At 39.2% G+C, this 16321-nt stretch overlaps 1 protein-coding gene and 1 non-coding gene across 2 annotated transcripts; one reads left to right on the top strand and one right to left on the bottom strand.

Annotated features, from left to right (window-relative positions):
* Positions 1-2936: 2936 nt before the first annotated feature.
* Positions 2937-4571, bottom strand: LOC119996917. The gene is made up of 3 exons (XM_038843698.1): positions 4426-4571; positions 3938-4336; positions 2937-3348 (listed from the first exon to the last, which is right to left on the bottom strand). The coding sequence occupies exons 1-3, from the start codon at positions 4569-4571 to the stop codon at positions 3255-3257; spliced, it is 639 nt and encodes a 212-aa protein (XP_038699626.1). The 3' UTR covers positions 2937-3254.
* Positions 4572-16236: 11665 nt separating this feature from the next.
* TRNAA-UGC lies at positions 16237-16309 on the top strand. The gene has a single exon. It is a non-coding gene; the product is annotated as a tRNA-Ala (tRNA).
* The last annotated feature ends 12 nt before the right edge of the window (positions 16310-16321 follow it).

The raw sequence follows: 16321 nt of genomic DNA, 5'->3' as shown, positions 1-16321 counted from the left end.
CAAATTCAAACTTTAGGTTACCTAGTTGAAACGTTTGAATATTCAGTGACTAAATTGGAATTTCGTGAATCTTTCGATGATCAAAAGTGATATTAACCCCAATCAAAACTAACCAAAAAAAAAAATAGAAACACACAAGTCATTATATTTATATGATAATTATATGACTTTTCTTTTCTTTTCTTTTTCAAATCTAAAGACAAAATTAAGTTTTACTATCTAATGACAAAATTAAGTTTTATTATCTAATGGTTTAAATTATTTTTATTTTATATTTATAGTAATTTTAAAAAAATTGTCATTATGCAAGTTTGGTATTTTACATAATATCAGCTAGTTATCCAAACATGGTAATACTATTGTCTTAATCAGTTGCACTAAAATTCAAGTAGTATATACTCCAAAATATTTTACTATGTTTTACTTAACTCGACATTAACTCCATTTGAGAAGCTATTTGAATTAGCATACATGTTACTTTTTAATAATGATGGCTAGATGTATCGTTCCTTCACCTAGGTTTAAGATTATATTTGTAACTAGGAGCTGGCCCGCGCGTTGCGGTGGGGGTGAGAATATGTGTGTGCAACAAATTTGATTTTGGATTTTGCATGTTTAGTAGCGCGAAGACTCTGATTTGGCATCATTGTGTCTGTTTTTTGGGTTTCAAAGTTGTGCTATATTTCACAAAGTTTTACATAGGTCTTACACGGACAAAAGTACATCAAGAGGCGTAGCTGCTCTGTGATTGTGGTGTTGGTCTTTTTCGTAGTCATTGTTTGGTTTTTCTCCTGCCTTTGAAGTTATATACAGCTATAGACATCTTGAAGATACAAAAGGAGCAGGTTCTTGTGCTTCACTGAAATATTCACAGTTGAAAAGGGCTTTTCTTCTGTCTTCAATGGCCTGTACCCGTTTTCCCTTTTTTCGGATTTGAGTTGCCGGCTTCCTCTGTTCCCATATTTTCTGGGTCGTTGTGTCCTGCGTGGTAGTTCAGAAGTTCCCTGATATGTAGAATATCAGAGATTAAGGGGATATAGGATCTTCCATTGTATATTGTGGGCCCAAAATCTCCAGCACTTGTGTTATTTTCTTCTTCCTGCAAATTTTTGTCTTCTGCTGAGTTTTGTTGTGTGTTTGCTTGATTTTCTTGATCTTCAGAGTGTTGAAGTTTGTTCTTCAGATGTGTCACAGCATTGAGAGTTAGTGTTTCCAATTGAAGTCTACACCATTCCATGTTTTCTGTTGTCCTGTCTGCTGTGTCTATATTCTTGTGCATGATGCTATCTGTATTAGTGTCCCAGACTGGCCCTTTTGATTGATGCGTGATTAGGTTGTACAATTTCTCTGCTTGTTGGTACAACTGTTTAATATCTTTAAGGAAGAACCTTTTATCTCCTTCTTTTGTAGATATCAGAAGTCTTGCATGGTTGAGGATAATGTTTTTCATCAGTTTGTTTGTCTGTCTCTCTTGGTCATTTTTTGATTGGCTGTTGATTCTGTAAGAAAGATCCACATGTGAAGATGCATTTGAATCCGCTAATTCAACTTCCAATTTCTTTTTGAGAGCTTTTTTCTCTTTCAATACCTGTTCTGCAGTTTGAATTATCAATTCCAATTCTTTCTCCATCAAGGTACTGTCATCAGTTGCAGCAGCTTCTAGTTGCATAGTAAGCCATTGTAGGTCCATTATTGGCTTGTGAAGTTTGTTTCCATATAAGTTTGTGGTGTTTAATTTTCTTGCTATTGTTGACGAAAACATTGCTTCTTTTTACCTGAAATTGTATGGGGAGGAATTTATTATGTGCTTGTGCACTAAAAAATGATGTAGTTAAGAATAGTTTGAAAGCATCCATAGTATAACATTAGAAGAAAGTTTAGTGCAGCTGTGCGAACTGTTTTTTTGATATAAACTGCAGGTGAAATAGATGAGTCAACCTTTGTTGGTTGTAAATGTTTTATACTTACCAGATAGATGTAGATGTGGATGAGAAGGTGTTGTCTTCTGTATTATTGTAGCAGATCAACGGCGTGGAAGTTGATAGAAAGTGAGTTTGTATACCCTGGTTGAGCAATTGGTTGAAGGCTTTCTACCTCATTCTTAGAAGACTACGTTCAGAGACATTGAACTTCTATGGTGTCCATGAGATATTCGGTAAAGAGAGGTCTACTTTATGGAGTACGCAGATTTTATAAGTGTGTAATTTTTGTTTTCTTTCAACTTTTAATCTTGGGCGTTCATTTTTTTTTGGCACATGCAAGATGGTTTTCTATGTTTTCGTCTTCTAGTGACCCTTATCTTGTATCTTGCACTGTCATGATGCATGTTGTATTAATTGTTGATTTGGCTTTGTAGATGTCTAGTAGTCAATATTGTCAGATTCAATGAATGGTTATTTCTTAGTTGGGTCTTCATTGTTATATTTACTTCGTGGTTGGGTTTTTTAGTTGTGGGCGTCTTTGTTTTTTGCTAGGCATTAGATCGTTGTAAACGATGTAAAGATGCTTTTTGACTGTTAGTGATGTATTTGGTATACGTGGTTTATAAGAAAGCTTAGAAGCACGGCAAAAAGGCACATCGAGTGGAAGACAGGAAAAATAGAGAATTTAATTTGGCCGTTGCATATGTTGCTCATATTTGTTTGTGGCAACCATACGACGCCAATCATTTAAGCATATCGGAATTTGACAGTCTTATACTCTGCATGAATTCAATATAGTTGTGGAGAGGAATGTCTGAGAATTTAATAAAAGAGCTAAATATAGCGGAACAAATGGAGTAATTGAGTAATGCCAAATAATTTAACTCATAAAGTATAGTAGAAAGCCAATCCTATAATAGAACATCATTTTCCTGGCAAACACACATCATTTAATTTGTAAAGTGTGAGACGTTCTAAGCTGTGTTAACCATTGGAATTAAGAAGAAAATGTACTCATTTAAAGACTTGTCTCCGTATACTATTTATATAAGTAGATATTATCTTCCAATACCTTAGTATATTCATAACAAAAGCATTGATAACATCTAGTCTTACTATTCATGCTCCGAGAAATTTATATTTTACAAAGTATTTTTCGAAGAATTCTTACTTAGAGGAGATCCCAAGTTCTGTTCCAATATCTTAGAACATCTTCATAGGTAGCTTCCTGTAGAAGTCTTCATAGGTAGCTTCCTGTACAAGTATCTACACAAAATGTGCACATATGAACGACAAAAGTGCGTTAAACTCATACCATCTCTTAGGAGTCCATCAAATTTTTCGCTTGCCCTTTGAAATTGCAGATTTTGGTTGTTGTTGTAGATCTTTATCTTCGGAATCCTTGTCTTGTATTTGCATGAACTCCCTATATAGTAGAAAAGAATGCATAAAATAATTACAGGGAGAATTGTATTTATGAAAACAATCAACCATTGTTTGCTAATCAATATTTTAAGAAGAAATAATTGTATACATATTGGTATTGTCATAGCAATATAGAAATTCAAGAAATGAAGATGCGTGATTATTGATTCATGTTCTACTAACATCATGTTTGTCTTTTAACATAGTTGCGCAATTATTGTAGACCTATCTGCATGTATAATAGAAAAACCACAACTGGTTTAGAAAGGAAAAAGAAAAGCTTAGAGAGATATATTATTGATTATTTCCATGTTCTTTGAAGATGTTTTGGTTATGGTTATTTAAAAGGAATTGAGACAGATGGAAGTCATGAAATGATAGCCGAAACAAAGTGAATTGAATATGCAAATTACGGTACTGATATTCAAAAGCAACTAAATTCAGGAAAAAGAAACCTCATTAATGATCCATAATATGGATAATAAACTGTATCTACGGTAGCAAGAGATTAAATTTTGCAAGTTTATCTGACATTATTAGTAGATTTGTAGTTTAGTGGGGTTTATAAAATAAATTTAGAGTATATTTACCTGTTTCTTTTGCGGTTGCCTTCTCTGGTGGAATCATTGCTGAGGTGCTGTTCTTTTTTATCATTATCTTCATCACTTTGTGGGGATTGAGTTGTAGTTTGTTTGACATTGTCACTGTCTTTCGTGTCATTGACTTCCAAATATTGTTGTTCTTCATTAGCTTGGGAGACGCTAAATGTGAGGAGCTTACCGTCATTGTTTCTGTTGTTGATAGAGACAGTAAAATTGTATATCTTCCCACATATTTCCTTCATGATTGGTGGGACAATTGTTCTATTAGAACCTGGTAAATCAGACAATATGGTTGCTGGAATTTTGAGCATTTTTTCAGCAATCTTCCCAAAGATAAGAAATGTTGCAGTGACAGTTGTGTCTGTGCCTTGTATATTGAGCTTGTACCTGGTTTAAGAGAAATATTTGTCACAGAATAAATATTAATAATATATAATATTTGACCAGAATCAATATTTGTTTATTTCAAGTATTACCATGGCATTGGCAGTTGTTCGATTGGCCCACACTTTCTACAGGATAACACTCCTTCATAGTTAGTAACTCCAAATTTACACTTTGTGCATGCATTGTACCACCAACCGGTCGATGCATCTATATCAACTATCTTTCCAACACACATCACGATCTAGGGACAGTAGTTCTGCTATTGTTTGCACATTATTTTGTGCAAGACTTTTTTCTACTATCCATGATTCTTCAGCCTGATCTAAATATGTGCAGTCATTTGAAGAGGAGACTCTATATGTAGAACAATTCAATGTCACTAATTGAAATTGAAAACTCTGATAGAACATTTTGAATATATTGTCTGCAATGTAATATATATTTTGCACTTCAATTATTGTCTAGTCGTTGTAACTTGTATAAAGAGATAAAGAAATAAAAGATCAGTTGTCCTTCTAGCACTTGTGTGTCTATTCTTAATTATTTATATAGCAAACAAGTGAGAATTGTTGCCTTTCTTGTTTATTTCCTTCTTTTTTGTCACATGGTATAAATTTTCGGCCAGGATGGAGATAAGAGCTGATTGGTGGGATGTGCTGGGGTGGATCGCTATGTATGAGGCTCCATTTAAGCTAGGTCTTCATTTTTCGATACCGAAGTTAGCACGGGATGTATTACGTCTCTTTCGCATTGCTCCAACCCGGCTTATGCCAAATGGATGGAGACTTTTGCTTGTAGTCGAATGTCTCAGTGAAAGACTGGGACATCCGTTTGGGTACAAGAAGTTGCTAAATTGTTATTATTTGAAGGAGCATCCAGGGGATCCTGGTCGATATACTTTCAATTTGTATAGAAAGAAGCAAGGCCATCCAGTTTTAAACTTGATGATAGCTGATCGAGGTTGGAAACCCTATTTTTTCTGGGTTCGAGGGGAGATGATATTTGGCCCTGGTGGATCAGACGGAATTCCTTTCCCTTGGAGAAAAGTTAGTAAGTATACTCTACTATTTATTTCGTTTGCAATTGACTGACTAGAACTTATATTTCTTTTTTTGTAGGGAACCTGAGCACGAAACTCGTTTGTGATAATTACAAGCGAACTTTCAACAACTTTGTCAGGGACCTGACTGTCAAACAATGGAACTAGAAGGATTTCCTAAAAGAAGCAAACCTAAGCAGAAGTTCCTTGTGGTCGTACGTCCAGGATTTACAAGAAGGTACCCCTGTACCTAAGTTTTAAAGATTTAAGTACTGTTTTGTGCACGACAAGATCTACGAATTATTAGGGTACCAATTTTCTTTTCTGCGGAATTTGAATATAGAAGAGAAAGGATTGTCGGACGATACAATGGCCTATCCGGTTGATGTGAAGAAAGCTAGAGATGTGTTTGAACGAAGAAAGAAAGCGGCTCAGGAGGCCAAGAAAGAGAAATCCTCTAAGAAAAAGAAGACTACGAAGAAGGCTGCTACTGAGGTCGTTCCGAACATTGTGGAATTACTTCACTTGATGTCATGGAAGGTGACTGCCTTTCGTCACTCCAATCGGACAGGCCAAAGATGAAGGTAAAGGAGCCTGAGGAATCTTCAGACAATGCAACTTTTACTTTTCCAACTGGGACTTCTACTTTCTCCGAACCAGGGCATTTATTATAGTGGCTAGCGGCCTAGTTTTTTTGGTTGACATTAATGAATTTACTGACTATACTACTGAGAGTATAGCTGACTTCAATGCTACTCATGCATTCAGGGTATGTATCTCATCAATTGTATTGTATGTAGGAGCACGAGGATGAAGTAGCCTTTGCAGATATTTGAAGGCTGCTTATACATGCGTGATCAGTATGGCCTGATGAAAAAGAAGTATATTGGTGCCTCACACAAGGTTCAGGAGCTTAAGGTCGAAGTGGCTCTGAGGAAAAAGAAAGAGGCAGTGGCCATTATCAATGCGAAGAAACCGACCTGAAGAAGCAATTGGAGTCTACGATTGATTATCCGATCATCTGTACGACTAGGAATTTGATACGGGAATTCAAGGAAGGGAAATCATATGAAGGGGAGGTTGATCTTCACATCCACAATCACGAAGAATATTTGAAGATGTTCGCTGAAGATGAGGAGGAAGATGATGATGACGAGGCGAATGATGGTGATAATGTAGTCGATGATGGTGATCCCCCTATTGTGTAAATTTTCTTTGGTAGAAATAGTCGACGGTTATACGACTTCGTGTCATCCGTCATTTAGCATAGAAATTCTTAGGATCTTTGGGATAGCCAAGTAAAAATCAGATTTTTGGTTTTGTGTCCGCTAGGTTTGGACTTTTTTGGGAAAAGCTGAGTATTCTTGATATTTTGTTCTGGTCGTACTTTTCCTTGATATATAATATGAGTTGGTTTACTCGTGTTTCATATATTTATACTGGTTGTTCGAACAATGTTAGAGTCAAAATAGGGAGTTTATTTAGTTAAAAATGATACAACTTAAGATGGATAGTGTTCCAACTGTTGTTCAACTCCCGATCGTCTTTGGCAGTAAGCTTGTAAGCTCCTTGTCCAACAACTTCCCTAATATGATATGGTCCTTCCCAAGTTTGTCCTAGCTTTCCAGCTCCATGCTCCTTGATGTTCTGAAAAACCTCTCTAAGTACAAAGTCTCCAACTCGAAAAACTCTGGCTCGGACGTTCTTGTTGTAGTGATGCGTAACCTTTTGTTGATAAATGGTCGTTCGAACCCTGGCCTCCTCCTTGAGTTCATCGATCATTTCAAGATTATTCAGCAACATTTAGTCGTTCGTGTCCTGGTCGATCCACTAACATCTGGCCGAGGGAAGTCTGACCTCGATAGGGATGACTGCTTCAGACCCGTATACTAGCGAGAATGGAGTTTCGCCTGTTAGGGTCTTAGTTGTTATCCGATAAGACCATAATACTCCTGGCAATTCTTCCGGCCATTTGCCTTTAGCATCCTCGAGTCTCTTCTTCAAAGTGTTCATGATGGTTTTGTTGGAGGACTCAGCCTGCTCGTTCCACTGAGGATTGCGTGAGTGGAATAATACAGTTTGATCCCGCACTTGTTGCAAAAAACTTAGAATTGATGACTCAGGAACTGAGAGCCATTTATCGGTCGTGATTTTCTTGGGAATGCCGAACCTACAAATAATATTCTTCCATATAAATGTCTTCACCTCATAATCTCGGACTTGCTTGAAAGCCTCTATTCGACCCACTTTGTGAAGTAGTCTGTTAAGACGAGAACATATACCCTTTGTCTTGAGTCGGCCGGTAATTTGCCAACGACATCCATTCCCCAATGCATGAAGGGCCATGGCACGAGCGTGAGGTGAATTTTTTCAGAGGGAAGGTTAGAGACTTGGGCGAAGCGCTGGCATTTGTCATAAAGTCGGACGAAGTTGGCAGCATCAACTTGCATCGTAGGCCAGAAGTAACCGCTCGTTAAAGCTCGATTAGCCAAACTTCTTCCTTCTAAATGGTTTCCACATTCTCCCTCGTGTAATTCCGAGAATGTTTCCACCTTGCTTGGTCATCACGCAATGGAGCAACGGTCCTGAGTACAACTTCTTATAGAGTTGGCCTTCGTAAAGGGTGAATCGTACTGCTCCTACCCTGAGTCGTCGAGCGACAATTCTCCATTATCAATGTATTTTATCAATGGGGTCATCCAGCTATCTTCAGTGGAGATCGCTAGGATTTTGTCAATGTCTTGGGTTGCTTGGATCTCTAGGTGCATGACTTTTATCAATTGGGGTTTGCTCGATTGTAATGCAGAGCCTAGGTTAACCAATGCGTCTGCGTGCGAGTTTTCGAGACATGACACTTACGTTATGATGAATTCTTTGAACGTGTCCTGAAGCTTCTATGCCAACTCCAAGTACATTATCATATTGGTCCCGCGAGCCTAATGAGTCCTAGGTAGTTGGTTAACGACCAACTATGAATCCGACCGAACGGAAATCTTCTTAACCTTAAGTTCCCTTGCAAGCTCTAATCCAGCAATAAGAGCTTCATACCCAGCTTCTTTGTGAGTGGCTTGAAACCCGCAATGGATTAATTGTTGCATTATGTTGCCCAATGGCGAAATGAGCACCACTCCAAAACCACTCTCGTTCATATTACTGGATCCATCGACCGAAAGGGACCACGTTCCTTCTGGATGTTCCGTCAGGCACAACAATTCGTGTTTCATTTGGGTCTCTATTGGTGGAGTAAAGTCAGCAATAAAATCAGCCAGCACTCGAGACTTTATCACCATTCGGGGTAGGAATCCAATGTCATGTTCGCTGAGTTCCACGGCCTATTTCGTTAATCAGCCAGACAATTCGGGCTTGTGGGGTATGTTTCGTAGCGGAAAGATTGTCACAACAATGATCGAGTGACATTGGAGTACGGTCGTAACTTTCGGGTGGCTACCATAAGTGCCAAGGCTAACTTTTTAAGTTGGAAATACCTTGTTTCCGCGTCAAGCAAGCTTTTACTCACGTAGTAAATCGACAGTTGTCAGCCATCTTCCTCCCTGACTAACACTGCACTAACGGCTGCTTCAGAAACTATAAGATACAATAGAAGTGACTCACCCTGTTTTGGTTTGGAGAGTAGTGGTACTGATACCAAATACTCCTTCAGCTATTGTAAGGCTTCTTCTGATTCAATCGACCATTCAAAGTCCTTGGATTTGTGAAGAATGTTAAAGAAACTATGTCATTGGTCGGACGAGCGGAAATGAATTTGCTGAGGGCTGCAACTCTCCCGGTCAACCTTTGCACATCTTTCCTATTCCTTGGGGATGGGATATTGAAAATCGATCGAATCTTATCCGGATTTGCTTCTATTCCCCTCTGAGTCACCATGTATCCAAGGAACTTTCTGCCCGACACTCCAAAAGAGCACTTGGTTGGATTTAGTTTCATATTGTACTTTCGAAGTACTTTGAACGCCTCTCGCAGGTGCTCCAGATGACTTTCAGCTTTCAAGGATTTCACCAGCATGTTATCGATGTAGACCTCTATGGTTTTGCCCAGCATAGCTGGGAACATTTTGTTTACCAGCCTTTGGTATGTCGATCCTGCATTCTTCAAACCAAAAGGCATAACTTTATAACAGAAAATACCTCTTTCAGTGATGAACAAAGTTTTCTCCTAGTCATTCAGATGCATGACAATCTGGTTGTAGCCCAAAAAAGCATCCATGAAATTGAGTTCATGCCCAGCAGTTGAAGCGACAAGCATATCAATATGCGGGAGAGGGAAAGGATCCTGATGAATACCGGTCACACGGGATGAGGGCCCAAGTCTAACATCACAAGTTTGGGCCTAACTCTCTATTGAAAACCCAGGTTGACAATAGGAGGTTTGTCCTCCTTTATAAGTTAGACTCCAAACCCACCAACTTCCGATGTGGGATTTTCATCAATCTTCCCCCTTTGGGAGCATGCACGTCCTCGTGCATGGCCTTGACTGTACCATTTCGACATACGGCCCCAAGCCTTGCGAGCCAGGGTCACATAGCCTTGCCAGGTCCAGTGGATCTAGGGTTTTCCCGATTACTTATAACGTCCTTTTTTCTTTCTTTTTTTTAACGGTCTTTTTCTCTTTTTCAACCCGCCCACAATGGACACGGCCCACTGTTTGCTAACCCAACACCACAAAGGAATGGGCTCTGGGGCAAGCCCGCCTACGATAGTACCAGCCCAAGGGCCTACACGCAGGCGCGTGCACTCTCAATGAAAACACCAATGATGAATACCCGCCACACGGGATGAGGGCCCAAGTCTAACATCACAAGTTTGGGCCTAACTCTCTATTGAAAACCCAGGTTGACAATAGGAGGTTTGTCTTCCCTTATAAACTAGACTCCAAACCCACCATTTTCCGATGTGGGATTCTTATCAGATCGTTCAGACATGCTTTGTTCAAATAAGTAAAGTCGATGCAGACCCTCCATGCTTGTCGTTTTTCTTTTTCACTGCAACAACATTCGCTAACCAATTTGGGTATTGGACCTCACGAACGAAGCCTATGTCAATAAGCTTTTAGACTTCATCATTGATGATGTGATTATGCTCGGGATCAAACTTTCTTCTCTTTTGTTTGACAGGCTCATGATCTGGATCAACTTGAAGTCGATGGACTGTAAAATAGTCATGATTCTCCGTGAAAAATTCAATCAACTTGGACCGAATATCATACTCGAGCCGCGTGCCAATCTGTACTTTGTGGTCTGGATGGATCTGTATGTCGTCCAATTCCTCCATATCTGGCGGATCTTGTCAACTGGAGTGGCGTGGTCGACAGAAGGTGTCAGTTATTGTAATTGCTATAAGTCATTCGTTTTACCTTTCAAAGCATTGGTGTAACAGTTTTGGGAAGCAAATTGTTCTCCCCTAATCTCCTTAACCCCCCCATTTGGTAGGGAAGCGTATCAGTTGGTGGTATATGAAGGGAACTGTCTTCATTTCATTGATCAATGGTCAACTGAATTTAATATTGTACGGAGAAGCGCTATTTAGCATGACAAAGTTTGTGTTGCTCTCTGTTGAACCCCAGGAGTATGGTCGATCGATCGACAATATGAGTTCCGTCGATTTCCATTGCTTTGAGATAGCTCAAGAAGAGGACATTCGTTGAGCTGCCATTGTCAATTAAGACATATTTAATGTATAATTAGTAACAAGAATAGAGATTACCAGAGCATTGTGGTGTGGATTGAGTAATTGTGTGGCTTCGTCGTCAACGAAACTTATGATCTGACCGGATGGTGCTATGACTGGTTCAGTGGAACGAAGGACTAGATTGACAGCTTTTCGAGCATTCTTTTTTGCAGTCGAATGCAATATGTCACTGATCTCTGATCCGTCGATAATTACTCCAACCGACCCTTTTGGTTCAGGGTGAACCGGTGGGGTCCGTTCTCGCTTCTTTCTTTTGGCCATGGTTTCTTTCCCTTTTTAGGTCAGCATATCCTTGATGTGTCCCCGATTCAACAACTCAATAACCTCATCATACAAGCCCCGACAATCTCGAGTAGTGTGGCATTGGTTTTGGTGAAAGTCACACAATTTTGATGAGTTTCGTCGGTCGGCTGAAGACCTCATTTTGCTGGGCCATTGCACTTTGTTTCTCAAGCTTTTGAGAGTGGAGATCATCTCGGCCGGTTCGATATTAAACGCGTATTCCGATTTCCAAAAGCCAGATGAAGCTGATCGAGATCGATCATATTGTCGTTGGTCGTGGCGCGAGCTCTCCTAAGCATGGGATCGATGATCTGGGCTACGGTCTCTACTGATTTCGGGATTTTTGGTTTTCCTCCCGACCAAAGTTAGGGGCTGGTTGCTCTCATCTTCTTCCGACTTCACTTGGGCCCACGTTCGAGCTAGCACATCCTCTATGTTGGTGCATGGGAACTTGGTCAATTCCTTGTAGAGCTTGTCGGAGGATAACAAATCCTTTCTAAAAGCCGTGACAGCTGTTTCCATATTACAACTACGGATCAATACTTTCTCTGCTAAGAAGCGACCAATGTATGAACGAAGAGACTCGTCCAGCCCGCGCTTGATTTTGTAAAGGTCGTCTGAAGCCTTAGGCAACCTCCTACTGCTAACGAACTGCTCAATGAAATGGTATGTCAACTAGGTGAATGAGTTGATAGAGGCATTAGGGAGGTTGATGAACCATTGTAGGGCCGGACCTATAAGACAACATTCGAAGGCTTTGCACATGCATGCTTTGCGAGACTCCCTTGACACCGTGAGGGTGAGCATCCTTTGTCAATATTGAGCCATATGGTCGTCCGAATCGCTAGTTCCATCAAAAGAGCGCATGTTAGAAAGATGGAATTTTCTCGGCATTTCTACCAGTGCGATGCAATCAGTGAATGGGGAATTAGAATAACTGTCAGGTAAAATTTTTCTGATCGACACTAGTACTCTGGGGAGTCGTCTGAGGAACTTCTTGAATTCAGTCAGCCTCTGGGCATTGGTCAGCCCTTTCGAGGAATAAGACAATCCAACACTAGTAGTGACGGTTGGACGAGTTGGTAGGGGCGGAGGAAGCCCATGGATGGTATTAGATTGCTCGTTGACCAACAAAGGGAGCTGCGGGATATTGGATGATTGAGAACGCGACTGACAAGAGGTCTCAGCTGGATTAGGAGAGTCGAGCGATTACATAGAGCCTATGTTGAGGCGAGCCTGTAAGGCCAGAGGTGGTGTGGAAAGCTGAGCCATCAGCTGCTCTACCTTACTCCTTAGAGCAATGTTTTCCACTCGGACAGATGCACTCTCGACCCTTGCTGCAGCCTTATCCTCCTTCATTTGAGCCTTCAGTGCGGCCAGCTGAGTAGCGAAATCATTTGATTCGTCAAAAGACATAATGGAATGATGAGTCGATCAAAAGTATTTGATCTAGCCGAATGATTGTCAAGGCCCCACGGTAGGTGCCAAATTGTAGATCCTAAAATCTGTAATGAATTTGTTATCGTCGATCAAGGCCTATGACAACCTTGCAAGATCAAAGGAAAGTTGATCGTCAAACTTGGACACCGCTGTGGTGTTGACCAAACAAGTTCTAACGGTCAAGTCAATCAACGGTGGGAGATATTTAAATGAGAGAAGTGAATGGCTTTTAGAGTGAGAGAGAGAAATACCAGGTAGTGAAGAGAGTAAATGTGGAGGGGTCCTCCTCTATTTATAGTGTTTCAAATCAAGTGGTCAGCACGTGTTGACCATATGGACGGGCTTCTTCGTTGGGCCGTAGTTGGGCCTGCGGCCCAATCTGGGACTTATTTGGCTTCTAAAGCCTTGGGCCATAGATGCCTAGTCTTGCACCCATTCTAATCGTGGGCTTTGGGCTTTCGCTTGGATAAGGGCCAGACATACCTTCGGACGAATATTTGGATTGGTCTAACCATGGGACTCGTTGGGCCTTTCGACTTATGCTCAAGTATTTCGAGTCAACGGTTTTTGGCCCATACAACACACAATACTATAACCCAGTTGATTAATATGAACTATACCCTCAACTACCAAACCAATTAGACAATTCGTCGAATCTGAATACTATGCTAATCCACACAAAAACAAGTCTTCAAGAACCTTACCTTACCTCCTTCTTAACCAAGTTGCAAAGACCATGAAAACAAACATGGAGTCTTTACCCCTTTATTTTTATAGGCCAATCATTCATCACACCTATTAACCTCTTGGGATGCCTAAATGTTTATCATCCTCAAAACCACTACCATACCTACTAACTTTGTTCATAATCTCTCCAAAATAGCTTTGAATAGACCTCTTTAATTTACAACCCAAAAGCCTAAGAACCTTTGGTATTCCCTCATCCCATCACTTCTCAACCAAAACCACCAAAAGCCCATAAGAATTTCCCATAATCTTAAGCACGTAATAGTTCCATACTAAATTTTGGCTAAATTCTCTCAAGCATCACATGTTAAGGATCCCACTTAAACTAATCAAACTAAATAACTATATATATATATATATATATATATATATATCTATATCTTACCATAATAATTTATTTAAATTATTATTTTTATTTTTAATATTTAGTCATAGTGTAGTACATGTGGCACCACCTATTTACACATAGCACTAGGCCACTGGTCACCAAATTTTTAGAATGTTACACATACCTTTTGTACCTATAAAACATAACAGTCCGACAGTTGCTTGGGCCTAGGAAAGCACCCAACCATGCAAATCCACCTGTTAACTTCGACATATTTGATTATGCAATTGAAGTTACCAGTCAAATTAGAAAAATAATGCATATATAATAATATTAACAAGGGCATAATCTAAAATTTAGAAGATAAGATAATGGGATACCCATAATGACAAAATGAATATAGGTCATTAGTAAAAGTAATATTATGAACCAAAGTATGGGTGTAAGTCCTAATTTTGAAAGTCTTCCTAGGTAGATATTCCCATCACATCGTTTCTGAAGCAACAACCTTGCATTTACCTGCAAGATTCTATTTATTCAACATGTAGGAGTGGAAATTACGCCACTAAAGGAAACCCTATGAGGTTGTAGGGTTGATGATACGTGTACAATACGTAAGGCAAGTTGTAGTTCTTATCAAATTCACCCCCTTTCAGGTTTCTCAACCTCTTCAATATGCTCTTGAAAGGGTTCTCAACCGCTGCAAAGGTTTAAAACCCACAACACCAAAACAAAAAATAAATATTGATAGTTAAAAGCCCAAAAGAGAACTGAAAAACAAAGTTTATTTTTTAAGTGTCTGACCATACTCATCACATATCGGAGAATCCAAGTCAAGAATCCAATAATCATGTGAACGACAAAGAAATTGCTCGGTTTGTAAGTCAAGAATGTAGTCGCATGACACCATTAGAAGAACAATTGATCAAATTGTGTGAAAAGCAAAAATTAGGGATAAATTGGGTGCGACAAAACTTACTCCAACAGAGCATACACTGGATGATATACACAGAAGATGTTTTAAAAACAAAAAATTACCCTAATAACTCGAGAAGATATCATAATCACCTCAAAAGAAGCAGCCTCCACTTGCGGATGCATGAACCAAAACGATGATGGCCAATTTTTGAGACGCGTAGAACGGAAGTGGGCTCTCATTTGGCTTTGTTGTTGCACATATACATATGCCAAAGCTGATGAATCGAATGGAAGAGTTGAAGCCAATTCGATTGGATTTTTGATTATATTGTTGCACAGATACATGAACCGGAGGCGTTTGTTTTTTGCCTATGAGAATCAATTGAAGAAACCCTAAGATGTATGAATCATAGAGAGAAAAAGAAGTGCCCAATCACTGAGATGCATGGATCTGTTTAATGAAAGCGTGCAGAAGAAAATAAACGCAAGGGAAGAGTTGTTTAATTAAACACGGCTGGGGAAGAGTCGACAAGAATCTTGAATGGCGACAGTAACTTCAGTTTGTCTCGGATTTTCTTTATAATTAATTTTGACCTCCAAATTTCATGTGGCAACCACACATCAATTCTAGAAGTTGACGTGGACAACTGAAGATGTTGCATTTCCACCTCAGGGCTCCGTAATTATATATTGATAGATAGATAGAAGATAGATAGATAGATAGATTGATTGATGATTGATTTTTCAATGTGGCTAGCAATAACAATGCTGGATTCTTGAATAGGATAACATGCTGCTTAAACGATAACATGCTACTTAAATGTTAGACATCCTGCTCGATATTTGTTTCACCAGAAGTGCTAGGTAGCCCATTTAGTGGTAAGCTATGGGAGTCCAAGTCTCTTAAACGAAATTTTAAAATGTTTTAACTCTCAAAATACTTGTTAGATTTATTAAAAAAATTACATATCCGGAATCAGCGTGTAAAACTCTTTCTAACAAGATCCATTGTCGATGAGTTTTATTGGGTGGATCTTAATTATATTGTTTTTTTCAATAGAATTTCAAAAACAATGGATTCAGAACTAAAACAATGAATTCTATAGACTGTGTTTTAATTTTTGGATAATGAATTATGGGGTAAAAGAGTGAAATAAAGTTATTATATTGATTAACTCAATGAAATAAACCTGTTGAGCTCCCTTGGTCTACATGTCATTTTCATTGTTCACAACCCAATTATCAAAATCCTAAAATTGGACTTTGAATTTGAATTTGAACTATTTATGTCCCCGAAGGGACCAAGCTCAATTAGTTGGACTTAGAAACTCATGAAAGAGTACTGTGGAGTCGGTCTAAGCACTATTTATAAAGTTTAAAACCGAATGCGTTAACGAAATATTTCGTATAGCCTTTCAAGGAAAGCTGGAAACGTGAGACTGGGGATGTAGCTCAAATGGTAGAGCGCTCGCTTTGCATGCGAGAGGCACGGGGTTCGATCCCCCGCATCTCCATAAATTTAATTT

The sequence above is a fragment of the Tripterygium wilfordii genome, chromosome 4 (genome assembly GCF_013401445.1).
Source record: "Tripterygium wilfordii isolate XIE 37 chromosome 4, ASM1340144v1, whole genome shotgun sequence".
NCBI lineage: Eukaryota > Viridiplantae > Streptophyta > Magnoliopsida > Celastrales > Celastraceae > Tripterygium > Tripterygium wilfordii.
Note: the sequence above shows the minus strand (reverse complement) of the source record. Positions and strands in the feature narration are given on the sequence as shown.